The 21,134-nt window shown below is 36.1% G+C and overlaps 1 protein-coding gene across 5 annotated transcripts in view; it reads right to left on the minus strand.

Moving 5' to 3' along the window:
- The window catches only part of NSD2 (nuclear receptor binding SET domain protein 2), a 123,009-nt gene that overhangs the window by 11,681 nt on the left and 90,194 nt on the right, over positions 1–21,134 (minus strand). For all 5 annotated transcript variants that reach the window (XM_074229937.1, XM_074229936.1, XM_074229934.1 and 2 more), the window contains 3 exons: positions 11,564–11,667; positions 9,728–9,997; positions 8,076–8,192 (listed from right to left, as the gene is read on the minus strand). In XM_074229937.1, coding sequence (XP_074086038.1) covers positions 8,076–8,192; positions 9,728–9,997; positions 11,564–11,667 — 491 coding nt within the window. The remainder of the gene's footprint in view (positions 1–8,075; positions 8,193–9,727; positions 9,998–11,563; positions 11,668–21,134) is intronic.

The following is a 21,134-nucleotide window of genomic DNA, read 5'->3' on the forward strand; positions in this document are numbered from 1 at the left end:
CTAAAAATATTATTCGCATTTGGTTCCTTATTTTCTTCATATTTCCATTAAGATTCTAGATATTTGCTCCTCCAAATTTATTTTGTCTAGTTCTACGCTGTATTCTCTGATGGCTCGATTGCTATACAGCACTAAGATTGTAAATTACTTTAGGGAATATTGTCATTTTTATTATATTGGCAGGGTCCTTTGATCATTCTTCTAGTTAAATTGTTCTTTATATCTATACAAGTGTGTGTATAAATATATATATATATATATATATATATATAAATAGATTTCCCTGTTGTGTACTTCCGAATTTTGTAATTGTGTATAATGTAAACTCTTGGTATGATTTTTTTTGTCTTTTGATGCATTATTGAGAGCTATTGTCTGAATCAATTTCTTTTTTTATTCTTTAGGATTTCCTAAATAAAGCAACATGTTGACAGGAAATAGGATTTATATTTTTGTCTTACTTTTTCTCATCTTGTTGCTATTGCTATCATATCTAGAAATATATGCCTTTAAATAACTCTTGAGGTATTGTCTCACACTATCAGATTGGCTAATTTGACAAAAAAAGGAAAACAATAAACGTTGGGAGAAGATGTGGGAAAACTGGTATTCTAAAGCACTGTTGGTAGAGTTGTGAACTTATTCAACTATTTTGAAAAACAATTTGGGACTATGTCCAAAGGGCAATCAAATTGTATATAAGCCGCTGAATCAGCAACTGCTGGATCTATAACCCCAAAACATCCCCAAAAGGGGCAAGGACCTATATCTACAAAAATATTTACAGCAGCTCTTTTTGTGGTGGCTAAGAACTGGAAATTGAAGTGATGTCCATTGGGGAATAGCTGAATAAGCTTTGATATATGACTGCAAGATTATTCTTGTGTTATAAGAAAATGATAAGCAGGATGATCTCAGACAAGCCTAGAAACACTTAAACGGATACAAAGTAAATTAAATGGATGCAAAGTAAATTGAGCAAAACCAGAACAGATATAGTGATAGCAATACTATATGATGAAGAACTGTGAATGACTGGGCAATTCTAAGCAATACAATGATTCAAAACAATACCAAAGACTCATAATAAAACTGCCTCCATCGAAAATTGATATTGTTTGAATATAAACAGAAATATGCTATTTACACTTTCTTTCTTTCATTTTTCTGTTGTTTGAGTGTTCTTGTACAAAATGACTAAGATGGAAATATTAGACCTGAATACACATACATAACCTGTAATGGACTCTTACTCCCAAAAACAGGAAAGAAAAGAAGAGGAAGGAATAGAATTTGTTAATCAACCCCCCCCCAACAATGTTAAAAAATTTTATATGTAATTGGGGGAAAATAAAATATTTTTGAAAAAAAAATATTCTTAATTTACTCCTGTATTTATTAGGAAAACTTCTAGTATTTCACCAATGCATATATAATTATGTAGTTTCAACTTAACTCATCTTCCATACTTTACTCCCCCTTCCTATCTCACAGTCTATTCATAATGGTCTTGCAGCTGTAGTTCAAACAAGACAGAACATCTTCTCATTCAAGAATATTGCCACTAGCTATTTCCCATTCTTAAAATATTATTTCTGCCCCTCATCTCCCAACTCCTGGCTTCCCTAAAATCCCACTTTCCCAATCCCTTTTATGTATAGAGCTTTTTTGTGCATAACATTCTCCCTCTAACTGAGTCTTCAAGGACAAGGACTATCTTTTGCCTTTCTTTGTATCTTCAGTGTATTACACACAAAATAGGCACTAATTTTTATTGACTGACTTCAAAATTATCTTGGCTCTATTACTATCTTCAATTTCTTCTGTGTATATCATGTTTGTATAAAATTTTGTTTTGTCTCTTCTATTAGACTGTACTTTGACTACCTTGAAAGCAGGAAGTTTCTTTTATCTTTCTTTGTATTCTCAATGAGTATAAAGACTAGAACATGAGCACTTTAAAAGTGCTGACTGATTACTTATTGACTAAAATGTAAACAAAGTAGTCCAGCGAATGGAGAACCAGGTCTGGAGTGAGAAGACCCGAGTTCAAACCTAGCTCCAAGATGTTTACCCAGTGACCCTAGTCAAGTCACTTAACGCCATTTACTTCAGTTACCTCATATGTAAAAAGAGGTGGAGAAGGAAATAGCAAACTACTTTAGTTTCTGGGGTTTTCTGAAACAACTGAACAACAGAGTAAACAACAAGTATTTATTAAATGCTCACTACATATCAGACTCTGTGCTGAGCACTACAAACCCATTGTTATTGTTTTCTTAATCTGAGCTATCCTAATTATAAATCAAATTTAATTTTTAAAATAAATATTAATTAGTCATATTGATCATATGTTCTCTATTTCTGCTTTATTCTTTTCTGGTTAAGATTTTAAGAATATTTGTCTCATGACAAGAGCAACTTTTCCCTTTTGATTTCTGAGAATAATCTGTATAATGTTTAGCTTGATAGAATGCTATAAATTCATCAGACCATTCCCTACCCCCATCCCTCTAGTTCCTTAAAATTAGTTTCATTTCTCTGAAATTATTTGAAATTATTATTTAGGCATTTTATTTATTTTTGAAGAAACTTTGTATTAATTTCTTTCAAATTCTCTGTTGATCATTTAAAAACCTTCTCTTTGTTATGCTTTCACTTTGTTTGGTTTTGTTAACTTTATTTTCTCTACTTTTTCCTATTAATGACATAAACTAACAAAACCAAAGCTTATCTTTTCAGTTTTCCAATATACCTAACTTTCCTTTCCCCTTGTGCTTTGGGTTTATTTGTTGATTTTCTAATTATTACATTTCATATTTCATTCCTTAGTCTGTTCTCTTTTTCTATTTTGTTGATGTATGTTCCAGGATATAATTTTTCCTTTGAGGATCACTTTTGCTACATCACAAAAATTTTGATATGATGTTTTTCATTAACAGGCTTTTAAAACTATTATTTATTAAAGTTTCTGGTTTTTTTTTTTACTTCAATCATTGTACAGAATGTCATTAAATTTGCGTTTTGGTTATCTGTTTTCCCTATATTGATTCTAATTTTTAATTATGCATGATCTTTTAAAGTATGTTTAGTGTACTGATGACTTTTTAAAAAAATTTTTTAGGCTTTTTTTTTTTTGCAAGGCAATGGGGTTAAATGGCTTGCCCAAGGCCATACAACTGGGTATTTATTAAGTGTCTGAGGCCAGATTTGAACTCAAGTACTCCTGACTCCAGGGCCGGTGCTCTATCCACTGCGCCACCTAGCTGCCCCTATTGATGACTTTTAAAAAAATTTCTCTATTCCCACATTTTATAAAGATAATTTGTGGTTGATTGCATATGTACAAGCTAAATCTGATTCCTTATTGTCTTAGGGAAGGGGGAGGAGAGAGGAAAGGAGGTTTAGAATTTAGAACACAAAACTTAAAACAAAAATTTTTAACATGTAATTGGGGGGAATAAAAATATATTTACACTTACATATTTGTGTGTGTGTGTGCATGTGTGTGTATGTGTGTACTTGGGGGGGTGGGAAATATGTAGTGCTAAAATTTTAATATAATGCCATTTGTTATATAAACTGTGTTTCAACACTAGTTCATTATAGTTTCTTTAAGCATAATATTTTCCTCCTTTATTTCTCTACTGATAGTCAATTTTTGTTTTTTGCATTTTTATCTGACTGTATTTGTCTGGTTACAATCCCCTGCTTTAGGGGGGTTTAACAGTATGATTGGTAAATGTGACAGTTTTATCCTGGCTTTTAAAAGTTTTTAATTGTTTAACCAAATTATGTTTAAAAACTATGATCATTAGGACTTCTAAGTTCTTCATTTTCTGCTTGAGTATGGCTTTCGGATTTTATCCCTTTCCCTTTTAAAATAAGTACTTATTTCCAAGATTAGTTCTGCTGATCTATAACCAAAAGAGCTTGCTTTCATCCCCTTCCCCTCATTTTTGCATTTTCATTTGCTTTATTTTACAAATCTGACCTTTTCTGTTTCTGTGTTTACCATTTTTGTCTAACTTTTTCTCTATTTCTGTGCTTACTATTTCCCTACTCAATCAAGTTATGTTAAAAGTCTTTCCTTTTCCTTTTGAACTTTTATTTTCTTAATTTTCTTTTACTGAGTCTTCTTTTTAAGAAGTTTTCTTTGTTCTCTTCATCATTTTCCATTCTAGTGAATTACTCCTTTATCCTTTCTGAGTTGTTCTTGAAGTTAAAACTTCTAAACTTCCAATTTTGAGCTCTCTTCTAATCAATTTCTACTTTATGGCCTTAATACACCTTTCTGCATCCTTTCTTCCTGCTCCACCTCAATTTTAGAAATATTTATGAGGGAAGATAGAAGCAATGATACCTAGTAATTATCATGTGACCCTAATCATGCAGGCCAGCCTCAATCCTTGCGTTTACCAGGATAAGTCCCTTCCCCAAAATTATGCTATCTCATTTCTGCCTTTGTGTCCCAACTCTGCAGCAATCCCTCTCTCCATTCTGGGTGCCAGTTCTCTCTACAAACTCACATTATCTCTTTCTCTTTGGGCAGAGTACTACTAACAGAGGCATACACCCTTCTCAGAAAATGGTTTTCAAATGCACCTATTCCCTCCACTCTAATTCTAAGGTCCCTGTAACAAGAATAACATACCTCTCCTCCCTTATCAGACTTGTTAGTCATCAGAATCCTCAAGTTAATCCTCCTGAACAAATTCACCCATTCTCCTATAGCTCCCTCCTCTCTTGCCAAGACTACAGAAATCACTATTCTTTCATAATTCATCCACGGATTTGGGAATACCATTTATTTCCCTGCATAAATGCTGGTTCAATTAATTTAGTCAAATAATAAAAAGGTCTGCATAGTGATTTAATAATGATTAACATTTCTATGGAACTTTCAAGTTTGCAAACATCTCATTTTATTTCCAACAAGCCTGACAAGTAGATGTTATTAGCATTCCCATTTTACAGATGAGGAAAGTAAAAGGTGGGAGAAGTTAAGTGACTTGCCCAGGGTCACAAACCTAGTAAATGTTTTCCTTACTCCAAATCCAATTCAGACACTTCAATAGAAGCTACTACAGAACGGACCAAATTTTAAAGAAATTTCCCAGACAATTTATACTGTATCTAAATTGAAGGTATATTCGATCCATGGCCCATGGGCTACATGCAGCATTCAAAATCCATTCATGCATTATTACATTTTATTATATTCACTGGTAACATGGGTTACATTGTAGTCATGTATTCTTTTTTCTAACCCTTGATAAGTTTTTTTGTAGGCCATGTGGCCCTGAAAAAGGCCCTGAAAAAGGTTGGACATCTATAATCTAAAGTTCAGCTAAGTATTTAAAATGAAGAAATAGATTAACAATGACTCAAAAATGAAAAATTAGCATTGTCTTTGTAATGGTATATATTAATGTCAAGGATTAAGATGTTGGTTTTTATTGTTTTTAAAGATCTCCACTAAATTAATGTACCAATACATAAATGGAGTGTGCAAACAACCCTGGGTTCCTGAAACATATGGCAACTAAATGTGTGAGCTCTGGCAGATCTTACCAAACTAGAAAGGGCTTGAGTACAAGTTTGATTTCTGACTGAAGGCCAAGCATCTAAGGATCAATTTGTTTTTGTTTTTTACAAGGCAATAGGGTTAAGTGACACACACGTAGGTAATTATTAAGTGTCTGAGGATGGATTTGAACTCAGATCTTCCTGACTCCAGGGCCGGTGCTCTATCTACAGCACTACCTAGCTGCCCCCAATCAATTTGTTTTAAGTTTAAAAACTTTGTCAATAGTATGGCATCTAGGTAGAGAATTTTTCACAAAAGAAGCTTTCAAAGACTATCTAACTTTATACAGGGATACATACAAAGCAATCAGTAAAAACATTTGCACTTTTTTTTTTGGTTTTTGCAAGGCAATGGAGTTAAGTGACTTGGTCAACGTCACACAGCTAGGTAATTATTAAGTGTCTGAGGCCAAATGAACTCAGGTACTCCTGACTCCAGGGCCAGTGTTTTATCCACTGTATAATCTAGCTATCCCCAACATTTGCACATCTTATAAGTGCTGTTTCTTGGGCAGAGTGTCAATCAAGAAGGCTCTACTTCATGAGTTCCAATCTGGTCTCAGATACTTGCTAGTTGTGTAACCTTGGGTAAGTCACTTAATCCTGTTTGTCTCAATTTCTTCATCTGTAAAAATGATCTGAAGAAAGAAATGGCAAACCATTCCAATATTTTTGCCAAGAAAATACCAAATAGGATCAAAAAGACAACAACAAAATGTGATCAACAATAAAAGTTGTTTCCAATATCCTTCCCTTAGTAGTCAGAAACTGATATGTTCTTTAATGAGGAAAACTTTGAGATGTGACAATTTTCTATTGCGACCATCTTGCCATCACACTGAACACACAGACCCTAATAAGATATTCCGTTGCTGGGCTTTGTTAAAGGATTGGACTCTACAATAGTAGTGATGTTGGTTTCCCAAAGGCCTGCAGTAACTTCTGGGGCTCTGCCAGTTATTCCACAAGTGCTTCTTATGCACCAGGTCCTATGTTTAGTGCCGGTCCTATCCAACTAAGTCAGCTCCAATGAGAGTGAGGTGTCCTCTAGATTATTGTCCTCTTAAAACAGCCTATTTTCTGGAACCCACAAACCCCTTCAAACAAGTAGGTTATGAATTTTCTGCCCATGAACCAGTCACAAATTCTTAACATCTCCTGCTTTATACAAAATGTCTTTTAAAGATGTTGATTTAATTTCCCTTTAAGAAAACCACTAAACATTTTAAGGAATGTAATAAACATCATTAACCTTCATTTTTTAAAAATGTATAACTATCAAAGTTTTCTGCAGACAGAATATAAGCTGCTGGGGCATCTGTTTCATTTTCTTTTCTTTTTACTTCTTAGCATGGGGCACAGGAATCTGGCACATAGTAGATAGACAATAACTGGCTGCCTGCCTGCCAAGCAAGGCTGACTTTGTGTTTTCCTTCAAAGACGGGCAAGTCTGCTGTTCCAGAAATCTTTCACCATGATTTGTCAGAGTCTGATGGATTTCTAAAGTATCTTTCCTTGATCTGTTTGCCAGGTCAATTGTTTTTAACATCATATATCTCTCACTTCCTTCTACTTCAGGTTTTTGATTTTGTTTTTACTATTTCTAGCTGTCACATGAAATCACTGATTTGTTTGCTCTAGTCTATAGTTTTTAGGGAATTCATTTCTTGGGTAAGGGCTACTATATTCTTTTCCAAGATATTTTTCTCCTAATATTTTTTTTATTTATCTCTTCATTCTTCCCAGAATTTTAGGTAGTTATGACTAGTACTGGCTGATGTGTTATTTACTTTACTCATCTTGTTGGGACTTCTCCCTGTTTGTGCCCCTGATTACTGGGTTACCTGCCCACCCCTCCAAACTCTGACATTCAGAAAGAGAAATTGTCAGGACTTACTCTGGCATCTGAGGTGAGAGTACTCTGGGTCTCACAGCCATGAACTTCCAAATCATTCATCATTTCTGGCTGCTGTTCCCAAAGTGTTCCAATTTATACAACTATTCTGACACCTGCATTACTAATCCCTTTCAATCTCTTAATCATTAAAGAGGTTATTGTTTAAAAAATATTTATTGGATTAAGTGGGAGGTAATAAAATATTTTGCTTCAAAAAAGAAGATAAATTCAATATGATGTTAATATGACTTATTAGTAATTGGATAATTTGAAGGAAAGATTGGGATTAAGCTAAGGAAGATGGGATTCTTAAAAGTAAAATGTTATAGGAAAAGAGTTTTTAAAAAAGTTATTTTGGGGGCAGCTAGGTTGGTGCAGTGGATAGAGCACCGGCCCTGGAGTCAGGAGGACCTGAGTTCAAATCCGACCAGATTTACTTTTATTCCTGAAAAGGGTAAAGAAGGAGGCTATAATTTCAAAAAAGAAAGGAAAAGTATTATTTATAATGGATTAATAATGTTATAAATGCTATTATGGCACAAAATACTAAGAAGCATCAAATTTACAACATAAATTCACCTGGAATTACCTTATCAATAGTTAGCATATAGAAATGCGTGATGTCATTTTCATGTGCATACTTGATTCTTGCCATGCATTCTTCTTCATCAATTAATTCACCAACATACTCATTCACAAACTCTCCCTGTAAGTTAGAAGATTACCATAAGAAATAATAATAAATGACTATAAGAAACAAGAAAATCACTCACTGCTCAAAGAGAATACCTTATATCCTCCTATATCACTATCAAGTTAGGACAGATGGTAATAATATGGTCTCAATATTAAAGTACTGATCAAAAGATACTCTGTGAACTGGTTCTCTCCTTAGATAGCCCAGGGCTTAGAATATACTTGGTTGAAGCACAAAAACCACATTCCCCCAGCTCACATGCTTAACTTTACCTTAGATTACCAGTCAAAGCAGGGAATGCTTGATTCCAAGAATGAAGAGATAATGATTGGCAGCAAAGGATGTGCCATTTAAACTTTAAAGGATTTTTAATCCAAGCCATCTCTAAGCAATTGTTGCCTCTGTAAGAAAGCTTTCTCCCATTCTGTTCATTAAAAGAGCCACAACTACTTCAAGTAGCATGCACATACAATGTTTTTCAGCTTTACCCCTCCCAGACCAAATAACTGCTTTGAGACCTAGGGCTCCAGGAGAGTCACGGTAATCTCTCAGGCATGATTTCTCATTAATCCAGTTAGTACTAAACTTAACTCTAAGACTAGGGTCTTTAACAGGTCTCAGTCGACAAAGTCAATGCCCATTTAGTGATTAAGGAGAGATAAAAAGTAAAAAAAAAAAATCAATCTGGGAGCTGAAGGGGTTTCTGGTCAAAATAAAAACAATTTCTATTTGTATTCACTCTGAGTCAATCGAGTCTAAACATTGACCCCGTGGGATGTGCTAGGACCTAATATTGGCCAGTCAAAAAGAGTCAAAATAATCTAGATTTAAGGAATGTTACTTAAGAAAGAAATCTAGCTCATAAATACCAATCTCTAGGTTCAGACTAGATATATTCATTTACTGCTTGTTGAACTAAAGCATCAGTTTCCTCATATATATTATATCAACATTCTTTTTTGAACTCTGAAACCATAGCAGCAAAGAGAAGCAGGCATTGAAAAAACATTTGCAGACACATTTTTTAAGTGATAGAACAAAAACGAATTTAAATATTTTATTTGAATCCTATTACTTGAAAAATGTTTAGAACTAAAGTAAATACTCTTTTCCATTCTGTCCCTTTCAACAGCACAAGTATTAAATAACTAGTGATTACTTCTTCCCAAGGATAGGGCTGTCTTTTTGAGTAACATTCCTTTCCCATAATACAAAACTTTTACTTCAGGACAGAAAGTTTAAAAGTAACTAGTTAAAAATATTTTACATGAAGTGATCATTTTAAATTAAGTACTAAGGGGCAGCTAGGTGGTGCAGTAGATAGAGCACCGGCCCTGGAGTCAGGAGTACCTGAGTTCAAATCCGGCCTCTGACACTTAATGAGTTTCTAATTGTATGACCTTGGGCAAATGCCTTAACCCCACTGCCTTGCAAACCTCACCCCACCTCCAACATAAATAAATGAATGAATGAATGAATGAATGAATAAAGTGCTAAAAGACCATTCTTTTCTCATTCTCTTAAAGGGGAAAAATATTACATACCTTTTTAATATCCCTCTTGGCAACCAAGCCCCAACCTTTGCCATCTGTTTTGATGATCTTTGTCTCTGGGTATTGACGTTTGGTAAAACATTGGTTTTGGCATTGCTCTCCTGCTGGACAAACTTGAGGGTGGCACTCATACATTAACATCCGATTCAAACACTCTGAATCAAAACCACAGGGATTTTCATCTGTGGGCTTGCAATTGCATTTGGGGATTTCAGAAATATCAGCTGTATATATCTGAACTTTTCCACAAGGCTTATTCACCTGTATGTAGAAATTAAACTACTTTAAAAGAAAGCAGAACACCTGAATCCCTCAAATTCCTTCACTTTCAATGAGTTTTCTCAAAATTTTGTACATTATAGCTAAAAATAAGAATCAAGCTAACATTTTATTAATATTATTAATGTTAGTTTCTCTTCTGAGACGAAAAACAGGACCTTGAACATCATTAGGGTACAACAGTTTATCAACAACACAATTATAAATTGTCTAAATTCAGTTAATACCAGTCTGGGGAAGGAAATAGAGGACGAAGCAGAGAAAAACCAAAATGTCTCCAATGAAAATGATTCTTCTTCTATCTATAATTCAAACTCATCTCCAATAATGGAGGGTAGCCAAAAAGATCTAGATGTATGGCATTATAAAATATAAGGGAAAGAACCTTGATGGGTCCTTCTTTATAAAAATCAGAGTAGATGCATGTATGTGTACATAAAAACATCATTATACATACATGTATGTATGTATTTACTTATTTTAAGGACAATCACACACCTCAAGAAACAACAAGTCAAAGAGCATAACAGTAGTAGGAAATGGCATGTAATGGTCAAGGTGCCCAATTGAACTCCTGTTACTGGGCCACTGAAACGGAAAAGAAACAATATATGAAGGGGGCGAGAGAGAGAGAGAGAGAGAGAGAGAGAGAGAGAGAGAGAGAGAGAGATGTTTCTTTGCTCTTTCTGGTCCTGATACCTAAATTGTGATCCCAATGTGTATGAGACATTTGAAAACAGGGATTTTTTTAATGCATCATTAATTGGCTCTGAACAAAACATTCAAGTAGTTAAATCCACTTACTAGTTCCTTTCAATTCCTGTACTATCCTTCTATTTTGGATTGTTTTTTCTTACCCATAGAAAACTACGACTTACCTTTCATCTGAAACTTCAATGATGAAACCTATCCAAAGCTACAACTACTTTTCATCATGCTCAAAACTAAGATCCTCCACAGGCTACCTATACTATGCCTTCCATACTTTAGATCCCATTATTTTACTATAAATGAAGTATCTTATTTCCCTCACAAGCATACTCTTGGCCCTATAATAGTATTTGTGAATTCCAAGACAATTTGTCTGAAATGTTTTTTGTTCATCCTTATATTTCTTGAAATTCTTTCTTCCTCACGGCAAGTAAAGCTTAAAATTCATCCTTTCTATGCAATAATCTTAATTTCATAAGGGGCATTCAGGCACCCTTAATTCTAAAATGACACAATTTTGCTTTTCATCTGGGTAAGCTTTCAATGAATTCCTAAACAACAACAAAAAAATCACTCATTCATACTGCACTTTTCACTTTGCTTGTTAAAGTTCTTTTATATTTGTCTTAGGCTTAGCCTATAATATTACATGGAAGTATTTACTGAAGATGATGATAGCATAATAAATGAGTGCTTGACCATAAAAAACTACACATTCTTGGGATTCATATCTATTTGCACAAATGTTTAACATTTTAAATTTCATTAATGCTTAATCAATATCAAGTTTAACGAGTATATTCTATTTCTTTAAACATTTATACTTAAAAGCCTCACCTTAATATGTTTGTAAGGTGGAGGTTTACGTTCATTTTCCTGGGTTTCTCTGGCTTCCCGCTGAAGCTTTATTTCTCGAAAACGGGCTTCAGCTTCTTGCAGGGCTAAAAAGTCAATGAAATTTGGGTAAGAAATCTTGCTAAGAGAAACAGTGCGTCTCTTTTTGGTTCTACATTTCTTACAATTTCTCTTGCTCAAATGTCATTTTATGGTTAAAACTGATCCAGAAAACTGGTTTATATTACAAAATAACAAGAATTTACAATTTAAATATATACTAAAATATTTTTAGAATAATTTTTTTGTGGTGATAAAGAAATGGAAACAAAAGTAAATGCCATCAACTAGAGAATGGCTTAACTAAGTAAATGAATGAAATGGGTTATTATTGTGCTCTAAGAAAAGATGAAAATGATGAGCATAAGAAAGCATAAAAAGACTTCTAAAATGAAGCAGAATTGGAACTATGCCCAAAGGGCAACAAAAATGTGCACACCCTTTGACCCAGCAATACCACTACTGGGTCTATACCCTGAAGAGATGAGGAAAAAGGGTAAAAACATTACTTGTACAAAAATATTTATAGCAGCCCCGTTTGTGGTGGCAAAGAATTGGAAATCCAGTAAATGTCCTTCAATTGGGGAATGGCTTAGCAAACTGTGGTATATGTATGGCATGGAACACTATTGTTCTATTAGAAACCAGGAGGGACGGGATTTCAGGGAAACCTGGAGGGATTTGCATGAACTGATGCTGAGTGAGATGAGCAGAACCAGAAAAACACTGTACACCCTAACAGCAACATGGGAGTGATGTTCAACCTTGAAGGACTTGCTCATTCCATCAGTGCAACAATTGGGAACAATTTTGGGCTGTCTGCAAAGGAGAATACCATCTGTATCCAGATAAGGAGCTGTGGAGTTTGAACAAAGTACAAGGACTATTCCCTTTAATTTAGGGGAAAAAAACAGATATCTTATTGTCTGATCTTGTTACCTCTGAGAATTCTGTTCTCTTTAAGGATATTGTTTCTCTCTCATCACACCCAATTTGGATCAAGGTACAACATGGAAACAAAGTAAAGATTGACAGAGTGCTATCTGTTGGGGTGGGGGTGGGGGTGAGGGTGGGGGGAGGGAAGCAAGATTGGGGGAAATTGTAAAACTCAAATAATATCTTTAATAAAAATAAATTTAAAACTGAAAAAAAGAAGTTAGTGGCAATTCCCACGTAACCTTGAAAAAAAATGAAGCAGAATCAAGAAAATAATATATACATTGACAGCAATATAAATAGGAAGAAAAATAAATCTGCAACTAAATGTTGCCAAATTATAAAGAGTATTTTGGACCCAACGAAGAGAGATGAGAAGACAACTAATCCCATTTCTTTTGCAGTGATGGAGAACATGGGTACAGAACACAAATAAAACCTTTTTCTATGTTTTCAATATGTGTGTTGGTTTTGCTGAATTTTCCCCACCTTTTCTTCTCAAAAAAATTCTTTATTATAAGGGTTTTCTGGAATCAGGGAAAGGGATTAATACTAGGGGAAACTGTGTTACAAAGGCAAGAAATATCAAGAAAAACCTATTTTACAAAATTTATAATTTACCTCCAAGAAAGAATACTTCCTAGTTTCTTACTCGGCTGACATAGTGTTTATGGTTGAAAAATACATTTTTCATTTCCATTTAATACTTAAATATGTAATAATTTAAAAACTCGATTAATATAAGTTTCAAATTCCATCAACAAATGCATTCACAAATATAGAAGAGAATATTTTAAAAAATCAAGTCAACAAGCATTTATAAAATGTCTAATATGTTCCAGACACTGTGCTAAGTTCTAGGGATAAAAAAAAAGCCAAAAGGAACCTCTGTCTTAAAGCTTAGTCAGGTGGAAAATGAACAGGAAAACAAATTACATACAAATAATAAATACACAGAATCATTGGAGATAACCTCAGAGAAGAGAAGCACTAAAGGAAACTGGGAAAGGCTTTGTGCAACAGAGGGGATTTTTAGATGAGACCTGAAGAAAGACAGAGAAAGCCAGGAGGGAAAGAATCTTAGGGCGGGAGAACAAGTCAGTGAGAGTTGAGGACAGTCTTGTTTGAGGAACAGCTGGGAAGCTAGTCAGTGGATTGAAGAGAATACAGAAGATAGTCAAGATGTAAAAAAGGAAAACCAGAAAGGGGGGGGGGGGCAAGTTATGAAGAGTTTTAAAAGTCCAATACGGTCAACATTGACCACCTTCTTCACCTCGATACTCTTCAAATTTTTGTGATCCTACTTCCCTGGTTCTTCTTCTACCTATCTGACTGCTCTTTCTCAGTCTCTTTTGTTGGATCTTCATCTAGGTCATACCCACTAACCATGAATGTTAGAGCTCTATTCTAAACATTCTTTTCTCTCTCTCTAAACTTCACTTGGTGATCTCATCAACTCCCATGAATTATTACTTCTGTGCTGATGATTCACAGTTCTATCTTAGCCTAGACAAAATATTTAATCTTCTGTTTCATGTTCAAAACTCTTATTCCCCTATTTTGCCCCACCCCCAGCTTTTCAGTCTTTTTATATCCCACTCACAACATGTACTCTGATAATGACTTTCTTGCTGTTCCTCACAAAGAATTCTGTATCTCCAAGTTTTTGAGTATTTTAACTGGTTGTCTCCCATACCTGGAATGCTCTCCTTCCTCATTTCTGCCTCCTAGTTTCCTAGCTAAAATCCCACCTCCTATAGGAAGCCTTTATTAATTATTCTTAATTCTAGTGTCCTCCCTCTGTGATTTCCTACTAATTTACTACATAACTTGTTTGTAGATAATTATTTGTATAGTCAGCCCCATTAGAATGTGAGCTTCTTGAGGGCAAGGGACTGTCTTTTGTCTTTGTATTCATAGGACTTAGCACAATGCCTGGCAGAGCAGGCAGAAAAACTGTATATTAACTTTGTTAAGATAGAGCAAAATTATCTTATGTAACATGGTACTTATTCTTTTTTAATATTGTATTAACAAAGCTATGGTAGTTGGGATATATTTCCCTTTAATTCTCCCTTCTCTACTTTAAGTCATAGAATTTTTCCTATTTCTACTTTTTTCCAGGTAATAATAATAATACTCTATTATACTCACACTATAATTCAGTCTCAACTATATCCAAATTGTTAGGGTACTTTTATTTCTAGGGTTTGTTTGGCTATACAAATACTGCAACTAGGATTATTTTTATACTACATATTGATCTTTTTTCTGGTCAGTAACATCTTTAGAGTATAAAATATGAAGTGGTATTAATGAAAAAAAGGCTATGAACATTTTATAAATCTTTTTTTGGAAAAAGGACTAAACAATTCACAGAACCACAAGACAATTAGCATCAATTTTTACGCAGTCACACAAGCACTGAATTCTATCAACTAATCATGTCTTTGCTAATTTAATGGTAATAAAGTTATATGTCAGAGCTAGTTTAATTTTCATTCTCCAATCAATAGAGATATGAAACTCTTTTTTCAATTTTGTTTTCTCTTGAGAACTTCCTGCTTAAATTCTATAACCATTTACTTTTTTGGAGAGTGATTCTTATAACAAATTTCTTACAGATTTTAAACGCCAGAATTTTATCAAGCAAGTTTAATATAAAGATTAATTCCCTAGTCTGTATCTTCCTAATTCTACACATATTGTTTATAGTTGTACATCTTTTACATAATCAAATAGATCTATTTTGTTTAAATTTCTTTTTTTGTATATGTTTTGGGCTTTAATACTGATTTTTTACTTTTTTAAAACTTCTATTTAGTAACTTAAGTATTCAGTTACATCTGACAACACAGTAGTGCTCATAAATTTGGACAAATATTAAAATTGAATTATGAAGTCAACATAGTACAGCAGACAAAGCACTGGCAACATGATTGTTGTTCATGACCCAAACTGAATGTGTGAACCTGGGAAAGTCTCATTCTCTCAGAAGAGTGGAGGCCACTCTTCAAAACTATAAATTAAAGAGAAAGTGTCCATCTGCACTGGTAGAGTTAAAGTGCTTATCTACCTTGGTAGAGAGTTTTCCTCTCAACTTCCCAATATCAGTGAAATCATGAGTCTCATTCCTATTTGAAACAAATTTAATTCAACAAGAATTATTAAGTACTTATTAGATGCCAGGCACTGTGTAAGGAGTTAAGAATGCAAAGGTAATCCTAAAGAGAATATATTTTATTGAGGAAAAAGAGAATAAACTCTATACAGAGGCTAAAAAAGGGTCTGAGGGGAAGAGATGCCTTCTTTTTGATAGGGAAGGAAGAGAAAATTAACAACTAGAGGCATTTGGAAAGGTTTATGACTTAGTGGGAACCAGGTATTCTAATTAAGCTAAGGAAAAAAGCATCAAAGGCTCTCAAGGCTGTGTAAAGTCACTGAGTCAGGAGATGGAATACTATGTTTAAGGAAGAACAAATCAAGACAATTTAGCTTGAATAGATGGAATTAAGTGTGTGAGATACAATAATGTAAAATTGATCTAAAAAAATATGACAGAACTAGATTATAAAGGGGCTTTAAATGTAAAGCATGAGTCTTATCCCAGGGCTAATAAAATACTACTGAAGCACACTGAAAAGGAGAGTGACCTGTGTTAGGAAGATGAATTTGGTGGCTCTGTAGAGGAAAGGCAAATTAAGAGGTTCCAACAATCATGCATGTAAGAGGTATAGAGGGCATGAATTAGGGTGCTGACCATAGAAGCAGAGAAAAGAGGATAGACGCAATAGATGTTGCAGAGGTAGAAGTAAGATTTGGCAACTGATTGGCTATGGGGGAAAAAGTGAAAAGGTGAGATGAAATAGGTTACAAACTTGGATGACTAAGAACATTATGGTATTTTTAAACAGGAGAATTAGGATGAGGGCTGGATTTTGGGGAAAGGATAATGAGTTCAGTTTTTAGGCAAATTGAGTTTAAAATGTTTAAAGGAGACAAATTGAGTGAGATGTCCAAGAATGCAATTGGTGATGAGAGACAGGAGCTTAGGAGGCTCTCAAAGCCCATCCATGTGGACCATGTCACATGCCTGGAAAATGAAGGGTGCCAAATGAGCTTTGGTTCAATTTCTTCTAATATAATTCTAATAGTTGAAACAATCCAAGTTTCCAGAATAGAGTTTTCTAAAAAGACTGGACCCTCATGAGATAGATGAAGGCTACATAAGTAGATTTGGGAGTCATCTGTATAGAGATGCTAACTGAACCCAGGAGAGTAATAAAGATATTTCTTTATTCATCTTAAAAATGAATATGAATGAAGGAAAATCTTCTGTAAGTTTTCATTACAAACACAGAGGATACTGTAGACTTGTTCTGTAATAGATTTTGAATACCTGAATGTAGTTCTAAGGATAAAACATGGAAAGCAGTGGGTTACAGTGGAAAGAGCCCTGTGTAGAGCCACAGGATAGAAATTTGAATCCTGGCTATCACTTAACTCCACACTCCTGGGGAAAGTCCTATTACTTCTCTGGAGTTTCAGTCCTACTTAATGACAATCTAAGGTCCCCTTCAAGCTCTAAATCTATGATGCTTCTGAGGATGATAGATAAGGATCAAAGCTAACTATGTCCAGTCAAAAACCGTAAGGAAAAATGATTACAGTGAAACTTTACAATAAAAGATCTTACTGAATTATAAACCTGACTATATTGCAGCTTAAATTATGTTTTCAAAATACATAGTGATTTATAGTAACAATATGTCAATAGATGTTTTTCCTTTGCATGAAACATGAAAACGTTATTTACAGACATCAAACTGAGAGTCAAAATATTGATAAATATGCAATTTGTAAGATAAAAGAATCTTTTCCAGCCAAGATGGCAGAGAGAAGACAGGCACACAGCTAAAGCTCTCCGGATCTCTCCTCATATAGAATATGAAACTAACCTCTTAACAGAAATCCAATCTACAACACCCAGAAAGAAAAACCAGGAGAACATCCACCTCAGGATCTGTCAGGATCTGTCTTCCACTGTCCTGGCTGAGTCTAGGCGGGAGGATTGACTCTGCTAGGAGCAGGGACCTGACCTGTAAGAACCAGGGAGCCTGAGGGCCTGAGAACTGGACTGGCTTGATAAGTGGCAGTGCTAGAACCGGGTGGGCCAAATGGGACATGGGCTAACTAGTGACCAGAGGCACTGGTTGTGGTGCTGACCATCTGGAGCTTATGTGCAGGGCTGGAAGGAGAGTTCGGGGCAGGAGAGCAGCAGACTTTGATCTGTGGACTCCACTGGTCTGGAGGAACTCAAGACTCCATACCTTCATTTGAGCTGAGGCCTCTTCCCAGAACAAACACAATCACAGACTACCTTCCTCCCCAGGCTATGGCCCAGCAGCAAAACCAGCTCAGCAGTGAATAGGGAGAATAATGACCTCACCCCAGGTTATAGCCCACCATTGATCAAAGATAAAAGTATTCAACAACTTCAACAACTCCCTCCAGGCCAAGGGAGAGGGCCTCAATCAAGGTCACAGATGCTCCAGAGAAAGCAACCAGCACCCACTACTGGCCAGCTAGAGATATTGCACTCAGTAAGCAAAATGTCTACAGCACCTACTGACCAGCTGTAGATATTGCACTCCGTGAGTAAAGCCTCTAGGGATCCCAACACCAAAGCTCAGGGAACCAGCCCCTCCCCAACACAAGGTCTTAGGATAAAGAAGAAAGGTCAGCACAAATGAGGGTCCATAGAAAAATTCTTGGAAGGCAAAGACACTAACTCAGAGAGACCTAGAACCTTTGAAGAGAATATGACAGGCTCTCCAGCACAGAAAGACTTCCTTGAAGAAATAAGGAAGGAATTTAAAAATCAAGTGGATGTACAACATGGAAATAAAGACTGACAAATTGCTTTCTGTTGGGGGGGAGTACGATTGGGGGAAAAATTGTAAAACTCAAACAAAATCTTTAATAAAAGAAAAATAAGAAAAAAATCAATTGGAAAATTTGGGAGAGAAAATTAACACTTTGCAAAAAGAAAACAATTATCTCAAAACTTCAACTGGTCAAATGGAAAACTCTTACAAAAATAGAACTGACCAATTGGAAAAGGAGTTGCAAAAGGTAAATGAAGAAAATCTTCATTAAAAAAAAAGAATGGGATAGAGAATTGGGGGTGAAGCCAAGATGGCAGCATGAAGACAGCATATCCCAAGAACTTCCACCGCCTAAAAATCAAAGGATGACTCTAGCCAAAATTTAGAGGGGCAGAACCCACAGAAAGACTGAGTGATACATTTTCCCAGTCCAAGATAACTTAGAAGTTCTGCAGGAATGGTGTGTTTTACCAAGACTGGGGGGTTGGGAAAAAAGCTGCGGCACAGGCCAGCCCAGCAACAGCTTGAAGGGGCAGTGAGAGAACTTTGCTGCACTTGGATGAGTGCGGAGTGAGGAGCAGGGCTGCAGAAGCTGCAGCAACAGAAAGCAACCTGCACCCACAGACACAGGCAAGGGAAGTCTGTAGAGATTTCTCTGTTCTCCCTGGGGTTGGACTCTGCTGTTTTGTCTACACTCAAACTCAGGTTGCACTTTGTACCTCCATACTAAAGAACCAAGCTGGATCTCTCCTTATAGCCCCAGGGCATAGGGCAGTGCCGTGGTCATCTACATATCAAAGCACAGATTACACAGCATAAGACCTAGGAGGAATAAAGGTCTCAGTGGGGTGCCCCCTCCCAAAAAAAAAAAACCCCAAAGCCTTGGAAGTGCTGCAAATTAGCCTTAGGCTGAGGAAATGAGTAAACAACTGAAAAAGAAGAATCTGACCATAGAGAATTACTTTATTTCCATAGAAGATCAAAACACATATTCAGATGATGACAAAATCGAAGCTTCTATATCCAAAACCTCCAAGAAAAATAGAAAATGGGCTCAGACTATGGATGAGCTCAAAAAAGACTTTGAAAGGCAATTAAGAGAGGAGGAAAAACTAGGAGGAGAAATGAGAGTGATGCAGAAAAATCATGAAAACCAAATCAAAAGCTTAGTGAAAGATATACAAAAAAAATACTGAAGCAAATGTTAAAAACCAGTTTAGGCCTAATAGAAAAAGCAAAACAAAACAAAAGGCAAATGAGAAAAATGCCTTAAAAAGCAGAATTGGCCAGCTGGAAAAGGAGATTAAAAAAAAGCTCTCTGAAGAAAATAACTCCTGGTAATGAAGAGGGATGGGCAGAGCCAAGATGGCAACAAGAGAGGATCGGGTCTTAGGCGCTCTCTCGTAAATCTTCTAAACTAAGGACTAACTAAAATTTCAAGAGACAGAACCCACAGAGGGACCCAGTTAGGCAGTTCTCCTACTCAAGGTAACCTGGAAAAAGAGCAAAAAGGCTCTGTTCCCTGGGGTCAGAGGGGCAGCCCGCCAGAGCGAAAGAACTTCAGCCTCCTGGAGGCAGCCCCAGGGCACTGGGAGCTTCGGCTCACAGCAGCTGGGGAGTCTCCTGAGCTATGCCCCAGGGAGCACCAGGCACAAATTGGGGGAACAGTGGGGGACCTCTGCCAGAGCGAGCACGTGAAACCCAGCCCTCAGGGCACACAGCGAGCAATGTGGTCTTTCAGCAGCCCAGATCCAGGAACAGCAGGTGGAGCCAGTAAGCAGGAGCCCCCAGGGCATGAGCCCAATGAACCTAGGGAGAAGAGTGAAGAGAGAGAGACTGCAGAGCTCTGCCCCTGGAACAGGACTCTGGGGCTCTGATCATATTCAGATCCTGATCCCAGTCTAGGCCCCCCCTACTCAGCCCCGTGACAGAGGGGGGTGCTTATGGTCATTCACAGACCAGGAGGGAGGACAGAGCCTCACACACTGAGACCCTTGTGGGAGTGTCCCAAAAGCTCAGGAAGCACCCCAAAAACAGGCTTAGGCTGGGAAAATGAGCAGAGAAATAAGAGGAACACCATTGAAAAAATATTTTGCACATGAGCCCAAGAAGGATCAAAATACTCAGTCTAAAGATGAGGACGCACAAGCTCCTGCATCTAAAGACTCCAAGAAAAACAGAAATTGGGCTCAGGCTATGACAGAGCTCAAAAAAGACTTTGAAACCTATTTGCCTTGCAAAAAAAAAAAAAAAAAACCTAAAAAAGAAAGGGAAAAAAAGAAAATCAAATGAGGGAGTTAGAAGAAAAACTGTGAAAAAAAAGGAGAGATGCAGGAAAAACATGAAAATGAAGTCAGCAGCCTAGTCGAGGAAATCCAAAAAAAAAAAAATGCTGAAGAAAATAGCATGCTAAAAAACCAGCTTAGGTCAAATGGATAAAACAGTTCAAAAAGTTATGGAGGAGAAAGAAAAAGGAGAGGGGGAATAGGCCAAGATATTCCATATAATAAGATTTTTCTTTATTACAATGAGCTATTGCAATGATATGAAAGGAAAGAAGGCAAGGGGGAATGAGGGAATCTTCTCTCTCATCAGAGGTGGCTAGGAGAGGAAACAGCATATATACTCAATGGGGTATAGGCATCTAGAGTAAGAAAGAGAGAAGGGGGACAGGGGGAAGGGGGGGATGT

This window comes from Macrotis lagotis, chromosome 3 (genome assembly GCF_037893015.1).
Source record: "Macrotis lagotis isolate mMagLag1 chromosome 3, bilby.v1.9.chrom.fasta, whole genome shotgun sequence".
Lineage (NCBI taxonomy): Eukaryota > Metazoa > Chordata > Mammalia > Peramelemorphia > Peramelidae > Macrotis > Macrotis lagotis.